This window comes from Mauremys mutica, chromosome 10, assembly GCF_020497125.1.
Source record: "Mauremys mutica isolate MM-2020 ecotype Southern chromosome 10, ASM2049712v1, whole genome shotgun sequence".
Lineage (NCBI taxonomy): Eukaryota > Metazoa > Chordata > Testudines > Geoemydidae > Mauremys > Mauremys mutica.
In genome coordinates this window covers 37,827,961-37,846,370 of record NC_059081.1, presented here as the reverse complement: position 1 = coordinate 37,846,370, position 18,410 = coordinate 37,827,961, and the positions used below count along the sequence as shown (strand labels likewise).

Below are 18,410 nucleotides of genomic sequence, written 5' to 3'. Positions count from 1 at the left end.
AATGTGGCATTAGGAGCTTAACTTTTGGATCCTATTTTTTTTTTTTTTTAAAACATAGTCCTCTTTTTCCAGAAAAGCTGAGCACTCAACAGCAGCCAATTATTTAGGTGACTAAATATGGAGTGGGGAGTCTATTTAGGCACTCCCGTTGTTTTGGTTTTTTTTTAATCATGGCCAGTTTTTATTGCAAAAAAAATGTTGTGCTAACACACAAAAATACCTGCTATATAAACTACATTTCAATGCTGTAGCTTTCTTTAAATCTGGTGTTCTTACGTAAAAACAATTACAACAGAGACTGGATTATCTACTAGTTATAAATCTTTTATGATTCCAGTTTGTAAAAATTAATTTTGCCTCCACAAAAACAAACCAATTTGCCATTAATCATTTCAAATACACTTTCTACATCACATTAATAGGTTAAGAGTATTCAGATATGAGAAGCTAGTCAACATAACATTATTAAATGTTAATAACATTAGTTTGCCATCTGCAGCGGCAAAAAACAAACAAACAAAGGCACATATATAGTGAGCCTGTATTTGCTCCAGCAGTAGGCCAGCAAAAAAAACAACATTTAATACCTTTGATAGATGGAAATTATTTTAAAAACCAAATTATTTCAAATTCTAAGTCATTCTATTAGTCTACTATTTAAGAATGAGAGGCTGACAAAATGCATAGGTACTTGCAAAATAAAAAAAAGTCTCAGAAATTAATGGATTGAACTGGAAGTTATGGTGAGCATAGGTAAAGCCATGTTGCCAGTTAAGGGCATAACAATACAAACTGCACACAAATCTACCTCTCTTTGAAGGCTCTTAGACCGCCTTGGACTCTGGTAGGTTGGGCAAGGTGGGAAAAGAGGGTGGAATTAAAAACGGTCATTTGAAAAAAGGTATGTTTTGAAATAACTTCCACACTTTAGGAATAATCCTGCCACAGAAATAATGTAGGAGTATTGGAGAGGAAAAATACTCCTGAGAAACTTATAAAACTAATCAATATTAAGGTAAATTAAATGGTCTTCAAAAAAAATCAATACATTAGTTACATCTTTCTGGCACTCTTATTACAGAAGGCAAAAAAACCTGGGATTTCTTTACACTTACCTGGGAAGAAGCTAAACCATCAGAGCTGGTACTTGCAGGTGGTTCTCTCTTTACTTCTGGAGCAGTCTCTGGTACTCTCACTCGAACATAGTTAATAAAGTGACGCATGTTAGACACCAAGTTACTACTTGGAAACCAACTGTCATGGCAACGTTCATGTTCACCAACAGAATCCTAGAGTAATAGCCATGAAAAACAAATCAATGGAAAAAATGTGTGTGTATATATATCTATATACACATATACATACACACAAACACACTATGATAAATAATGTTGCTTTTAGAACTGTACCAAAGCTGATTATTATCTCTGCAGTAAAAGGGAACCGTACACTGGAATACGTACCTCTGTAAAAATGATACAGATCTTCAAAAATGCTAGTGATAGACTGCTGGACTGAGAACCTCAAAAAATGTACAAAGGTTATATTTTGTTCAAATATAAGCATCTATAAGTATATAAAGAGAGCACGCATGAGGAGGAAAGGAATTCTTCAGGGTAGTAAAAAGTGGTATGAACTGAGAGTAATGGGACAACATTTCTAACAGTAAGCTCTAGTATAGGGTAAACTAATCTTCTAAGTCAGTGGTTCTCAAAATTTTTAGTGCTGACCCCCTTTCGCCTCTGAGTGCAACCCCCCTTATAAATTAAAAACACTTTTTAATATATTTAACACCATTATAAATGCTGGAAGCAAAGCAGGGTTTGGGGTGGAGGCTGACAGCTCGCAACCCCCCATGCAATAACCTCACAACCCCCTGAGGGGTCCTGATCCCCAGTTTGAGAACCCCCTGCTCTAAGGAGAATAGCAGAAGTCCAGTTGCCTGAGTCATATAAAACAGAACTGGATAAAGCAATGGAAAAAATATATATTGTAAGGAAAAATCCTGAACTAGTTAGGGGCACGGACTAGCTGACCTACACAGAACCACATATATTCAAGACTTATCTATCTAGGTTCTTACACTGGTTGGAAAAGGTAATGTGAAATTCATTATTTTGAAGAAAGCTATTGGTATATCCCTGCCTTCTAATGCTTTTCATTTTGACAAAAAAAATAATATTCTAGGTCAGCGGTTCTCAAACCGTGGGTAGGGACCCCAAAGTAGTCCTGACTCCATTTTAATGGGGTCTCTAGGGCTGTCTTAGACTTTTTGGTGTCTGGGACCAAAGCCTGAGGGCTTAAGCCCTGGGCATCATGACTCAGGGTACAGGCCCTGTGCCTGGAGCTGAAGTCCTTGGAGTATAGCTTTGGCCCCCACACCGGGGGCTCGGGCTGGCTCAGGCTTTGATACCCCCTCCTGGGATCATGTAGTAATTTTATTGTCTGAAGTGGGTCATGGTGCAGTGAAGTTTGAGAACCCCTGCACAGGTCAAATAGTCTTTTATTATGCCGCTATTATATATTTTTATCAAATATTGTCTCTTTCACTGGTATTCTAGATATCGTCATCTACAGTACTAACATTTAATGACCTCAGTATTTTCAGTGCTGATAAGGGTAAGGGACAATGATTTCTCCAATGGTTACTGGGATTCCTCCGTGAAAATTTCTCACTTAAACACACTAAACTGGATGCTGTTTTCAGTATTGTTCTAAATGGGTTGTTCAGCTATACAAAAACTGTGAGATGGTTTGAGATAACTGTTGTTCTGGAACTGTAATGCTATCAAGTAAATTTAAGGAATGGTAACTTCCTCTCATCCACCACCACTTTATCTCCATTTTAAAAACAGTTTTTAAAAGTAGAGTTTCTGTCCTAAGTGCTTTCTCCTTTTTCATATGATGTTTCTTATTAAGCTATCCAAAATATGGCTTCACTTCATTTATTTCCTTGTTTGCACATTACATTAAATAATGGAACAGTAGAGTTCTGGGAATAAAATTTGTTTGTTAAATTCATTAACAAACACACTTAAGATTTTGCTTCCTTTATGTAATGTCTGGGACCAAATTCTGCAAATTCACAGATTTTAAAGGCAGAGAGATCATTGTGGTTATCTAGTCTGACTACCTGCATAAGATAAGCCATAGAATTACACCTAGGAAACTACTGTATCAAGCCCAATAACTTGTGATTGAACTACAGTCTGTCTTTAAGACAGACAACCAATCTTGATTTAAAGATTTCAGGTGATGGAGAATCCACCATATCCCTTCTTAAGTAGTTTCTTCAATAAATGACCCTTAATGCTAAAAAAAGCACTTCACTTCCAGTCTGAACTTGCCAAGCTTCAACTTCCAGCCATTGGGAGTTATAGAAGCATTTTAAAGGGAATACTTTGATTCTAACTTTTTCAAAAGTCCATGGAAAATGAAAATTTTACCTTGGCCCCTGATCCTGCACATTACTTTTTCCATCCACATGGAGTCTCACTGAAGTCAGTGGACTCTGTGCAGGTACTGGGACCTGACCATGTGGAACAACCCGAATGGCTCTCAGCTTACCGTTACAATATCTTCCCTGTAAAGAATCCTCCTAGATGTGGGATACTCAATTTTAAAGCTACTAAAAAAAAAAAAAGGTATCTTTACTACGTTTCGTTTGTGTAGCCTTCAGTGTTGACTACGCATTGGTGTGAAGATTAATATTGTGCAATTAGACAGACCTACTCTAGCTTCATAGAACATGTAGGAGTTTTTATTTGTTTTTAGCTATTAGAATATTATTGATCGCCATGAATTCTCTGATCATCTCATTGTTTAAGGGTTTTTTTGGTGCATACAGATAGGCTTTGAAAACCTTTGCAGACCTGTTGCTGTGACTTCATTTGATAATTTTTGCAATTTTTATGTTTTCTATGATTTTTTGTAATGAGTAAGAATACTGAAAGTGAGAAGACCAATATGCTTGCCTGTTCTCAACTTGATATATTGGTTAAGAGATACTTGAAAGCTATTCTTTAAGTGAGCTTTATAGTCAGTTCATTTTCTATAACCATCTTCAAGCAATAATTTACTAAATATCAGCTAAAGCCACTGCACCGCTCATGTTATGGACACAGAAGTCCATTAGCATTACACAGACCATTCCAGCACATGCACTACAAGATTTAAATTTAATTTTCACAACGGTATGCTACCTTATGATATTCAAAAACACATATTAATTTAAAACAAAAGTTAAGCAAAACACTCCTGAAGAAACTTTATTAACTAGATATTATTTATTTTCTCTAGAAAATTTTCCCAGGAAATATCCCAAATAAGAACATAAGAACAGCCGTACCGGGTCAGACCAAAGGTCCACCTAGCCCAGTATCTGTCTACCGACAGTGGCCAATGCCAGATGCCCCAGAGGGAGTGAACCTAACAGGCAATGATCAAGTGATCTCTCTCCTGCCATCCATCTCCATCCTCTGACGAACAGAGGTGAGGGACACCATTTTTTACCCATCCTGGCTAATAGCCATTTATGGACTTAGCCACCATGAATTTATCCAGTTCCCTTTTAAACATTGTTATAGTCCTAGCCTTCACAACCTCCTCAGGTAAGAAGTTCCACAAGTTGACTGTGCGCTGCGTGACGAAGAACTTCCTTTTATTTGTTTTAAACCTGCTGCCTATTAATTTCATTTGGTGACCCCTAGTTCTTGTATTAAATCTTAAGGAAGGGTCCTGAAATCCAAAAAAATATTGGATCAAGAGCCCCATCTTGTAAACCTAGCTTACACACGTAAATCCCATTGAAATTGCATATGAGTATGGACTGCATGATTAGGTGCCAAGTCTTCAGGTTAGACTACTAAAATGATATTGTTTCATGAAGACCTATTTAAAAGGAGGAAACAAGAGAGAACAAATTCCAACAGCAGCTAATTTCAGCAATTTGGCAATGTTCAGTCACAGTCACATCAACAAATAATAAAGCCACTTAACAGCCTGCTTTGCTGTAACCTGAGACAGAAATATTTAGTAGCCTCAAACTGATCCCTGGTTATATGATAAAATGACTTAATCCAGTATCCCTAATCAAATTTTAAAATTCTCATTATTAAATTTGGTTTTAAATCATGCCTACGGCTTCTTAATTTTATTGTTTAAAGATAATATATAAATAATACTTTCCTTATTAAAAAAGGAAAAAAATAATGACATTTAAAACTTACTTCTTCATCAGACTCCTGCTCCGGTGAATCTTCTAGTCCCAATTCAATCAAATACAAAACCATGCAAAGGACATGTTCTGACAAATTTTGATGATCCATCAATATCTAGAAAAAAAATTATACCTGTAACTCAGAAGATGAACATTTTGAGACCCTCATATGAAAAGTGCAAAGACAGCTGCCAAAGAAACTGATGGAAGAGGTCTGTAACCTAAACTGAAAGATAAAGAAGGTAACCAAGATTTCCTCTTGATGGGGGCAGATAAGGGGTTCGCGTAAGATTTGCTGCCTCAGAACATGAGCCTTTTTCCACTTACAACTGAATGCCCTTCCAAGTAAGCTCCTTCAGAGAAGGTAGATGGATTTGAAACACCTGCTTGAAAATACCAAACCTTTTTCTTCGCATACTCTCAGGAGCCATACCTATTGAGAGTGGAATCCTGAGTGGGAATGTATTAAAAAGAGCAGCTAGACAGACAGTATGCCACATCAACACTTCTGTTGCCCAATTCTTTCATTCAGAATTTAAGCTCTGATTTTAAATACAAGTTTCTTGCTCTTAGAATCGTGAAGGAAGACTGCCAATGTGAACTGATTTAGTGCTATCCTACTGCAGTTACAAGGAATGACAGTCTGAAACAATAGCTCTCAGATAGGTCAACTGCCCTAATCATCTTACTGGGATGTTTACTCTGAAGTACCCCAACAACTTAAACGCCATTCTTTTCCTCAAAAGAAAACTCTACATGGTTTCTAGATTCCAACCCAGTATCCATCTCCCAGTTTGCCTGACTCCTGAAAGCCTATAAAAACAAAAGATTTGGGATCTCCAAGTAGGTATCTCAAGTCCTCCGAACTTTCCTGAATGAGTCTGCTGGAAGAACATTTAAATGTAACAGAGAATTATTGTTTTCCTTTCCCCCGCTCCTACAGTCCAGAAACTCCTTCTAGCAGAAGTCTATGAAGACTAAAACTCCTCAAGTTTACAAAGAAAAGGGGGAAAAGATGGGAAAAAAGTGAAAATGAAAAACTGAGAAAGGCATAGTACCTGGCTCCTACCCTACTGTTCAGTACTCAGAGACAGAACTCTACCAGCAGGAGCCTTTCCCACAGCTTAGTACAAATAAAGTACCACAGACAGGCAGTTATTCTGCTCCCATTAAAATGCATTTTCTGCCTACTACCATGCACCCATCCAAACTCCCAGTGCTAGTAAGAAAAAACAAAACATCAGAAATGTAAGGTTATACAGAAAACGAAAAAACCAACCCACCAGATGCCTTTGTCACTCACGCATGCTCAGCTTATAGCAATGAGATGAGAACAACTCATGCAGTTGTTAATTGAGATCACGCACTCACAGTGCTGAGAGTTTGACTATTGACTTGTTGACCCTTCATCTATCAGAACCTTAGAGGATGAGAACCCATCTAGGTTTCTTTTTATTAAGACATGGTTAGCATGACATTACAAACCCAATACTGGCTCACACTGTCCCTCCCTATTTCTCATTTGCCATACCCTTCAAATGCATTAAATGAGAGTAGAGCAGAGATTCCACTCCCAGCCAAGCCTCACGTGCAGGAAAGGCTCCACTAGAAAAACAAGACTATTCACCTCATCTGCAAATTAACAGACAATCCTAGATACTCTATTCAACTACAGACAGCAAAGGCTTCTCAGAAGCACTGCTGGAAATGCTGAAATGACACGCTAGAGGAGTCTGCTACTGTACCTCATTTTTCTTGAATGCTTCAACATCCGTACAGATAACACCTGTATACTATTGCACAAAATCTCCAACCCACTGTTAACGATGGGTCTTGTACAAGTTGTTTCCACACAAGACAACTGGTCACACAACAGACTGGCTCCTTTGCCTACACATCACTTGTTGTCCAAAAGTTTCCAATTTGAAGCATTAGGCCATAGACAAGAGATAGGTTGGAACTTTTAGATCCACCGCACAAACCTCTATTACTTGAACTAATAGAGTAACTGATAGCAGTAGTAAGTTGTCATCCTCCATATAGACCAGCACCAGAGGAGGATGAAACACACACCTTGACTATAAGTTTCATAGATATTTGCTGGCAAGAGAAGAGTGTGAGACTCAAAAATGTTGCGTTCCACTCCAGGATCTGAAAAGGAGTGTCGTCTTCTACCCATCCTCCCCAAACATGCCCCTTCTGTCTCATCCCCTCCTTCAAGCTGTCCCTGTCCACCCATCTTCCCCAGCCCTTGATCTTTGTCCCAGTCCTATTCTTGCCTACCCATTCCCAGTCTCCGCTTTTCAAGCTTATTATCCCAGTCTCCTGGCCCAGCCAATTCAAGTCCCCCCCCTTCTCTCCCCATCCCGATCATTCTGCTTCAGTTCCACCGTCAGTATCATTTCCCCTGCCCAGCCATTCCCCCTTGTCCCCAATTTTTAGACTTCTGCCCAGGTCCTCATCTGATCTGTCTCTTCACTACTTCCCCTCCACACATCTGCACTGGGCATTAGTCCCAGCCTCCCTCCCAAGGCTCCTCATCTAATCTCTGTCTTCCCCACCTACGCACTCCTTGGCTCCTTGCCCCAGTTTCTTTACCCAGCTCTCCCCCTGCTCTCTGGCTTCCCCTCAGTTCTGGTTCCCCAACCCTAACCTCCGACTCCCACCCCACTTTTTTCCAGTCCTAGCCTCCTCTGGCTCCTGATCCAATCTTTGTCTCTCCCGCCCCCTCACTGCTCCCAGTCCCTTTGACCAGTCATTCCAGTCCCCCCATCCCAGCTTGCAGTCCCAGTTCTCCTCTCCTGTTCCTATCAGTTTCCTGTCCCAGTTTCCACCCCAACAGGCTCTACGTCCCAATCTACTCTCCACCACCCTGGTCTGTTCTTGTCCCTTCTGCATTCCTGTAAGGCAGCTTCTACACTGCCTGGATATCAGCAAGGAAAGGCAATGAGGATACAGGAGATATAAGCTCTCAGTTCCAGTGCCTGGACCTGCACCTGCAGTTGCAGGGAAAGTCCTGATCACCCGTAGGGATCATGCTCAATGTGAATGAAATCTTTAGAGGCTTTAGCTGCCAACATTTACCAAGTATCTACTGAGCAGATGTGAACTGTGATTTTTCAAAGGCGTATAACTTGGACATATTTTCATGGGGATGGCAAAAGGCACAGCCCTGACACACAGGGTACCTCCTTGTTAAATTTCAAGTCCCTGCTCAAAAGCATGGGGGGTGCTAAAAGAAAAGGTTGCCAGATTTATTTATTTTTTTTAAATCATGGGCATGACCATGTATTTTTCCTAGCCTCAGTCTTAGAAATGTCTGAACTGTTTTAGCTGAAAATTTTCCACATAAATTCGGCATGAGGCACACACGACATGTAAAATTTCAGCCTAAATGATAAAAGTTAGGCAAAGCCATAAGCAAATTAAAACACTAATGGGGCACTAAAGTGTCAGGCAACCTTAACAACAGGTGGTGCTATTAGGATACCTGACTGTTAAGAAACATCCATAATATACAACAGACAGTGACAAACACAGAAAAATCATAGAACATGAACATGGTCATAAAATAAATTACTGAACAAATTTAAATAATGTACATCTTTGAATTCATGCATTTATATTCCACTTCATTTAAAAATAGGAGCTACTAAAAAAAACAAAGAGGAAAATGAAAAATTTAAAAAGTAGAAAATGTTGTATTCTGATGTTACAACTCAATCTTAGTTTAATTAATAAACAATCATTCATTCATCAAAAACAAATGAATTTTTTCTCTAAAGTACAAAAGTATCAATATTTACACACATATGAACCTGAACACTGTAAATCAAGTGTAAGAAATCTACTTAATTTTAAGCACTCTTATTTTAAGATGAGAAAATAAAAACTAGTTTTTTCTCATTATTCAGAACTACAACTGTACCTTGTAAAGAAGTGTGAACAGTACAATGTGCAAGGTTTTACAGTGCAAAAGCTTCATGAGACCTTTATAGCTTGGATGCAGTGGTGTTCGTTTCTTGTAGGGAGGCCAGGGGTTTCCATGGAATTTTCCACTCTGCTTTAAACTGTTAAAATAAATATGACTAAAATTAAATGCTTCACTAACCAGAACTAAAATAATAGCTCTCTTATAGACAGCACAAAATCAAAATATACAGGTTACTTATGTCTTAGGGTACTGACAGTTTCAAAGCAGTATTATTTATGTTACACAACATTTTTCAAACTTGGGTGTCCATATCTCTTTAATGAGCAATGGATTGACAAAGGTCACTCATTATTATTACTGGGAGTCAGTGCCGGTGTAAATCCCCTCTTGAATCATGATGAGAATGGACCTGTACAAATCAATTGCAATGGATTCAAGAATGCTTGTTTCAGTCTTCCAAGGATCATAAAACAACAACAATTTGCAGAAATGTCCTCACCTCAGCAAAATCTGTTTTTCCGTGTGGCTATTATTATAATATATATTAGCATGGACCAAAGTTTTCTAACCTGCCTTTGACTTCTGAAAGTTAGACTACTTTATTTAGAGGTACTGAGCATATATAATACCCATTATTTAAATCTGAATGATCTTCAGTGGGAGCTGTGTTCTCTTAGCACTTCTGAAAAATCAGATTTGACTTTAGGCATCGGTATTTGCAAATTTTGGCCTTGGTCTCTTCCCTCAGAACCTGATAAAAACCAGTATCATCATGAAACCAAGATACACAATGTTTCAATACTGCACAAATTATATTTTTATATACTGTATAAGCATACATTTTTCAGAATATGCTAGTGTATGGCCCAGTCCCTCTCACACACTTATTCCTCAGAAAATTATTATTCTTGTTGCTTGAGTCAAACATATACTTATCTATAGACAGGATGATACAACAGGACAATGTTTTTGTGTGTTTAAAAAAACTAGAAAAAGTATTTTTAATACACACAGTATATTTAACTCCTTTAATTAAATTATACATTGAGGTATGGAAGATCCTTCCTATATCTTTTAATTTTTTCCCAAATCTCTCCTGAAACCATACGATTTCTCCTTTGCTTGCACCTTGTAATTTCTCTCCCTTTGCTATTGTGTCTCTTTGTCATTGTAGAATTTAATTAGCTGATAGGGTCATGTGACTTTGTTTGAATGAAAAAGCCAGCAGCAGAATTCTGCATGTGCCTGCATCTGGACATCTGAAATCTGGGAAGGACCCATAGAAAAGCCTTGCAGTTTTCAAGATCAGACACGAAGGCATGGATGAAAATTTCTGCTGAGACAATTTGAGGCATAGCCACGCACTGGTAGTCTTATGTAGGTGGTGACAGGCATGTCTGCAAACACAGAAGTAGTGGAGGAGCACAATTCAGGGTAAAGTACATACAGTTGAATATCGGTGCAAGAGTAGTAACTAAGGGCAAGTACTCAGAGTGGCTAGTCATCCTGTGGCTCAAGCTGCTGCATTTATACTCTATTTTTAGCACGCTAGGTCAGGGGTAGGCAACCTATGGCAACCGAAGGCGGCACGTGAGCTGATTTTCAGTGGCACTCACACTGCCCGGGTCCTGGCCACCAGTCCGGGGGGCTCTGCATTTTAATTTAATTTTAAATGAAACTTCTTAAACATTTTAAAAACCTTATTTACTTTACATACAACAATAGTTTAGTTATATATTATAGACTTATAGAAAGAGACATTCTAAAAACATTAAAATGTATTACTGGCATGCGAAACCTTAAATTAGAGTGAATAAATGAAGATTCAGCACACCGCTTCTGAAAGGTTGCCGACCCCTGCGCTAGGTCAATGGTGAAAAGGTGAAGAGGACAGGGAGAAAAGGCAGACTGAACAGAACAGGGGGCCTAGAACAGAATCCTGTTGGATTTCACAAGAGGAGCAGTCTAGACACAAAGTCCACTAAGGAAGTGGGAATTACAGGGAAGTAGAGATTCTAATAAAAGAGGAAGAAAGTGGTGTTAAAAAGAGCTGAGGAAGAGGGAAAGGATGGGTGAATTAAAGCAGTAATGTAGAGAGCAAAAGAAGGGAGAATGGAACAAAATGAGCAAATGAACTAGTAGATTTCTCGCACCTGGTCTGGGATAGGCTGGAAGGAATAGGCAAGCCCAGATGCTGAATTAAACCACTAAAAGTAATGAAGGCTCATATTCTATCTTTCTGAAACTCACCTCCATCAAACCTCAAGCAACCACTGTGCAAATGAAAGTGACCTGCATTTTTTCTTTTCAAATGCAGCAATTCTAAAATTACGTGTTGAATGCAAAAGTTACCCAGCCAACATTTTATACATCAAATTACATTTTTTTAAAGTATTAAAAGATGGGCTCCACCTACACCAAAACAGAACAAGATTGCTGGCATATATAATTAAAAAGGAAATAGAGGAGTTTTTAAATTAAGGGCTGGAGAAAAACCAACAAGTGTGAAGGAGCACATAGTTTGAACAGAGACATCCTCTTATGGGAGGATTTATTAAAAGGGGTATGCTAAATCCTAGTAAAGAGGAGAGGACAGAAGTTGATAGATACAGGCAGGAATCAAAGGGAAACAGTCAAGTGACAGAGTCCCATTCAATTACATCTCATGAAGACAGACAACTAAATACTGGCAAATTTAATAAAGTGCATGTGTACAAATGCTAGAAGTCTAAATACAAAGGGCCTGTCTACACATACAGCGCTGCAGAAGTGAAGCTGTACCCATGCAGCTGTAGCACTTAGTTAAGACACTACCTACACCAACAGGAGATCTCTTCCCCGTCAGTGTAGGCACTTCACTTTCCTAAGAGGCGGTAGCTATGTTAATGGGAGAAGCCCTCCCATTGACACAGTGCTGTCTACACCAGGAGTTCAGTCGGTATACATACGTTGCTCAGAAGCATGGATTTAAAAAAAAACAAAAAACGGCAAGTCACCTCTATGATCCTGTCCCCTTCTCTCAGGCTGGTGTAATACCCAAACATCTAGGAGTGAAGGACAGAGTGGTAACCTAAGATTGAATTTCCTTGCTTCTCAGAACTTTTATTTTATTTGAAGGTATTATTTTGTCTCTGTTTAATTCAGCATCTATCTACTACAGTGCACCTATATAAATAAAAGGCAAAATTATGATCTCGGAAAATTTCAATATACAGAATACTGTAATATTTTATTATGCAAATGTAGGAGAAGTAAAGTGAAGACAAGTTTATTTTTCCAATCAGTTTCTAAACTGGCCTCTAAAAACGCATTACTCAATTAGTTTAATTAGTTCAAGAATAAAAGGTTATGTACTTGTTCAAGCTGATCATTGTGACTTGTCATTTCAAAAACATTAACAGAACAATCTAAACTCAAAGAATAATGTCAGCATTACTTCATGAAAACTCAGGGCTTGATTTTTAAAGAGTTATATTATTACTGAAAGCACACAATTACGTATACAACTACTTGCCTAATTTTCATGTACATACCCTAACTATGCATGCAAACCAGATGCTGGTACATTTTAGTGGCCGAGGGGAGGAATAGCTCAGTGGTTAGAACATTGACCTGCTAAATCCAGGGTTGTGAGTTCAATCCTTGAGGGGGCCATTTAGGAATCTTGGGCAAAAATCTGTCTGGGGATTGGTCCTGCTTTGAGCAGCGGTTGGACTAGATGACCTCCTGAGGTCCCTTCCAACCCTGATATTCTATGAACATGCATGCAAAACTGACCATGTATGTGTAGTCATGTTAAATACATGATATTATATAACTTGTTTGAAAAAAAAATCAAGTTCAGCATCTCTTACTAACGCTCATTCTCTGACTAACAAAATCTGAGACTTCTCAAACTTTTACTCTAGATTAAGAAACAAGGAAAGATGCTTTCATCCTGACAAAATGCTTTTAGTGTTATTGAACTGAAGTTTAATTTACCCTGTCACTTTTACATGAAAATTACAAAGAAATTCAACAAATGTAATGCAAAAATTGAAAAATAAGTCCCACATGATTGTTGATCAAAGCAACCCTGTAAAAACCTGAAGTCTTCAAATTTAGTTTACTGATCTGAGAATTTCCCCTCCCCTCGCCAACAAAGTTAGTCTCCAGTCGTTCAATACGGTATACTTATGACACATAAAATATATGGTGTTCCAATACAGAATATATCAGCAAAAGGGAGTAACTAGTTAACTGGAAGAAGACTTTCAATCAGTATAAATGGATAAAAACAACCTGGGATATTTTAGCTATATAAAATCTAATGCAATGCATGGATTATGAAAAGCTATATTTTCCAAAAATTATTATTCTTCAAGCCAGAAAAGATGTTTATATTACACACATTTACATATGATGCAATCAAAATAGCAAAAATTATAGGTTTTAAATTAGGACGCAGGTGTTGTCACGTGTCTGTTTCTTTATAAGACAAAATTAATAAAAGCAGCAAAATTACTTTGACTGTATCTTTGTGAGGTCCCAAATCATTATTGAAGTCATTTAAGATCATCCTCTCTTTTTCTATCCTCATATGAGTAACCTTACAGCAAGTTCATAATCCTGCCTTCATAACAACTCAGGGTGTTGTCAATGAAATTATGACACAAATTCAGCATTAAAAACATATGATGGCTAAATAGAGAAACATAAAAAGCTCCACCCCATCCAAGATTCGATTTCAAGAGAGTCACTTGTATGAGAAAAAAACACACTTCAGAGTTTTAAATATAGCCACAGGCAGGAATTCATCAGATGCTCTTTCACCTACATCCAGTGCATACACAGGCATACGTATGCCTGGTGATACAAGGATGCATGTGTAGAGCAAATCCAGAATGAAGGCCAGGACTTCTAATCTATTGGTCTCAAAAAGTCTTCTGCAGTTTATTCCAAAGGTCTGATACACTCCCACCACCAGTTAACAAAAAGAAAACTCACATTTTCACATCTATGATGTAGCCAGGAGGCTATGTGTCAGAACCTTGAATAAGGCAACACGTACACACTCAGGGTTCCAATGCTTCAGTCTCTTGATTACTATTACCCCTTACTCAGCATTACATTGTAGCTGAGTTCTCTATTCTGCTTTCTCTCTTGTCTAAAAGTAATTTGCATTGATGTAAGATCTTCTATCCAAAGGCCTCAAAACACTTCATTAACAATGGATTACACCTGGCAATCCCCCGTGTTATGTCCATTTATCATTATTAATATTTTTATTGTGATTGGGCCCATTGATCCCAGTTAGGATAAGCACCCCTTTGTGCTAAGCACTGGACATATATGAAGATGCAGTCTTTACCCTGAAGATCTTATATATTTAAGCAGAAAAGAAACAAACAGTGATAAAGACAACATGTAAGAAAAGATCAAAAGGTATATAATCTTGTTGGTCCCTTTTAGTTAGCTTTGTACTCCCCCCCACACACACCAAACCATCCCATTTGTCATGTTCCTCTGCACCAGATATGGACTGGCTACACAGCTTGCTTATACACACCAGATGTGTTCATCATAAGATCCTTTAATGCTCTGCCAGGTATGGCTGGGGTTCGTTTAAATAAGATACTTTACACATTTTGTCTACCATTTACAATACTGACATTATCACCTTGTCTTTGAAGTGCAGTACGTATCAGTCTGTTAAGTGTCTCTGAATCATACTGGTTTTCTAATTACATGCCAGAAACTCACAACAACTTGGTCATCTGGCTGTCCACTACTTGCAACCACTGGCTGTGGTCAGTTTGGAATACTTTAGTCTTCTTCATGGGCACAGTTTGTGGGGACCAGAGGAGGTATTGCCCCCCAAACTGCAAGCCTCGATCAGGCGTGGAACCTGGGGTTAAATTGATTTGAGGGAGGATGGTAGATTAAAATCATAAGAATCCAGACACTGTGTGTCAATTTATAATTATTTGTTGAAAGTCAAATTTGGGGCCTAAAAATATTGATAATGTCCTTTGAACTACATAATGACATAGCATGCCAATGAATACCCATAAAATTAAGATCCTGTACAATATGCAGTATTCTGTTCTTATACTACTGAGTATGATCAACTTACAATGCTGTATATCTGTCCATTGCAGATTGCACATCTCTACGGTAAACTGTACGAAGAATTACCATGACTGGGTCAAATTCTTTATCCCAGATATCAGCTGTTGTTTAAACAAAACAAAAAAAAGCAAGCATAAGTTAACATTAACTTCTAAACGCTATAAATTATTCCAGATTGTTTTGTTAATTAGCTTACAGGAGGCACATGTATTTTATATAATTTTTTAATTTTCTAAATTGTCTTCAGCAGCAATGTAGCTTAGTTTCTTACTTTTTCATATATCAGTGCATATCTTCATTATTAAAGATATTTTCTCTCAGTTACTCAAAAATTAAAAAGTAAGAGCTTTTCAGGCAATAGATATCTTTCACTAAGCAGCTTGACTTCAATACATTATAGAATTTCATTTATTGTTGTATAATACCTTACCAAAAAAACTTGTATGATTCCTCTAAAATGACAACTGACAATAAAAGAAAAACTGGATTTATAAAGCATCATTCAAAAATTATTTTAAAGCCCTGAATAACAGCAGTGTTTCCTTAGTTGCAGTTCACATCCCCACTTTTTCATATTCATGATATTTTGCTTTATTTTGAACTCTTTTAGGAAAAGACAGAATTTGGTAAATACAGCCAGCCATGGAAACATTTAGGGGTTGTCTACACCAGGGAGAGGGGCAAATGGAGGGGTGTTAAACTGGATTAAGTCAAAAGAATCCAGTTTGAAAATACTCATGTATGCACAACACAATTTATTGTAGTGCACTGACTCTGTATTTATGGCAAACTCTGGAGTCCTCTTTCAAAGTGAACTAACTTTGCTGGAAATCAAGTTAGTACGGTCCATTGTTCATGTGCATGCAATGCTGTTGCAAACTACTTTGGCACTCTTCCAACAGCTGCCCCACACTGCTTTGCAGGTGACCATTACTGACCTGTTTACCTATGTGTCCTCCCCTGCTCTGGGTTCAAGTTAAACAGATGTCCCCCCATTTATCAACTGGCACACAGCCAGAATTTGTCCTTTTGCTCATGGATTCCAATTTCTCACCATAGCTACAATAATACTCCAGAAGCCCCAAGACATGCCTCAAAGAGCTGCTTGGAGCAGCACCAAAACCCTGGATCTTGTCACCATCTTGGGAGAAGTGCTAGGGCAGGAAGTTCTTGTAACAGCCACCAGAATAAAGACCTCTTTTTGCAGACACTGCTAGACAGATGTCTGCGAGGAGCCAAGACCAGATGCCAAACCATACTAGATAAAGAGCAAGCAGCTCAGGAGGACCTACATTAAAACAAGGGATGACAGGAAAAAATTTGGCCAGGGACATGTAACTTGTCAACTTCTTGAGATACTGGATAGGATTTTATATAACTATACAACCTAGAAACTTGTGAAGTCTGCTGCCCACTCACCCCTCCATTCCCTCAAGGATGATCAGCAAAACCAGCAAAATTCATCGGATGATGAGCACAAGGAGACCCGTGAAGAGATCACCCCAGAAAGCCAGGATCTGTTCAAGACTCAGGATCCTGATACAGAAGATAGGAGAGCCAGATTCCCGACATGCAGTAATCAACCTCAATTCCCAGGCAGCAATGCAGACCAGGACTGAGGAGGCTGATCCTATCGGATTTTAAGTCTTTTAATAATTTTTTAGATAATTTAATATTAAAGTTTTAATTCATTATTAATTATTATTGTTGTTGTTATACAGCCTTGCTAGCCTGTGTTCCGGTGCACCATGGCCACAGCCAGTGTAGGCAGATGTGAGCTAGAAGCCTTTCTGAGTCTGAGGTCTCCACCTCCTTTCCCTTAGTCCATGCTGTCTGTTTGGTGCCCCACATACCCTTCCAAGACAGCAGCTCCTCTGGCTGGGCAACTCCCCTCCTTCTCATACTAAAGCCCCAACTACTGAAAGTGTTCAGGCCCACACTATGGAAGGGACGCGTCCATATATTTATTTTCCTTTCCCCTTCCCTCAGCTGTCCTGCCTGGAGAACGCCCACTCCACACACCCCAAATCCAGTCTGCCACCTTAAAACAGCAGCTGGCAACATGGCGCAGCCACAATCTCTACTCTACCCTCCATCCTGCAGCAGATTCAAATAAGGAAAACATTCTTTTCTGTGAAATACAAAAGTTTATTGAGACAGTGATTACAGGAAAAGAAGTCTGGTTAGTTTTCTAACTTTACACAAGATAGACATCGACACTGCATGCCTATAAGGCCACAAACGGTACAGCTCCCTGCTGACATACAAATCTCCTTTAACACCATTCTCAGTGATAACAGTGAATCTTCACATAATCAGTGCAGAAAGCTAGCTATTTTTCACTGCACTTTCAAGATGTCTGCAGGGCACAAAGCAAAATCTAAGGCTGAGAGATTGTTTTTCAGCAATTATAAAGAATAGCTGCACGGCCTTCTCCCCAGGGTAGTTCACAACTCCCTTCCACACTTATAGCACTTCTGGAGGAGAATCATCTTGGCGAATAACTTCACAGTGTATCTTGCTGGTCTGCCCTTTGCCTTTTTCAGTAAGGCCATTCTCTGCCTACTAATCACCCATCTCAGTGAAATGTCATCCAAAGTCAGGACAGCCTAAAGGGGATGTAGAGGGGATTACTATACAGCTCCCCCCGTTAACTCCTCCAACACAATGTAAGCACCTCCAAGACACACCAATACTGCAAAGGCAGATCAGGAACATAATTCCCAACAGCATCTCCATATCAGGAACATATTCCCGAACACACACACTCTCCCTCAGCCTCCAAGGCACAACTGCAAAGCCAAACAGTATATACTTGTCATAAATATAAAGGGAAGGGTAATAACCTTTATGTATGCAGTAACATAAAATCCCCGCTGTACACCTAAAGCACTGCTCCCAGAAGCCATTCCCCAGCTCGGGGCATGGAGAACAGTGGCACCTGGGAGACAGCTCCTTTGAGCCTTGTATGACCCCTAGTAATATTGAGCTTCAGCACTCAACACCAGAGGCGCAACAAACAAGAAGAGGCAGAGCCAAGTCATATACTTGCCTGTGACTTCAAGCTTCTTAATCGTTGAGTTGACTCCTGACTATTGCACTTCCCTGTTTTGTTTCATTGCTCTTTTAATGAAAGGGCTCTTTGTT

At 38.8% G+C, this 18,410-nt stretch overlaps 1 protein-coding gene across 1 annotated transcript in view; it reads right to left on the bottom strand.

Moving 5' to 3' along the window:
• Window positions 1-18,410, bottom strand: part of UBR3 (ubiquitin protein ligase E3 component n-recognin 3) — a 206,026-nt gene that overhangs the window by 104,086 nt on the left and 83,530 nt on the right. Inside the window, exons 19-22 of the mRNA XM_045031947.1 lie at window positions 15,268-15,364; window positions 9,147-9,288; window positions 5,229-5,333; window positions 1,116-1,289 (exon numbers count right to left, since the gene is read on the bottom strand). Coding sequence (XP_044887882.1) covers window positions 1,116-1,289; window positions 5,229-5,333; window positions 9,147-9,288; window positions 15,268-15,364 — 518 coding nt within the window. The remainder of the gene's footprint in view (window positions 1-1,115; window positions 1,290-5,228; window positions 5,334-9,146; window positions 9,289-15,267; window positions 15,365-18,410) is intronic.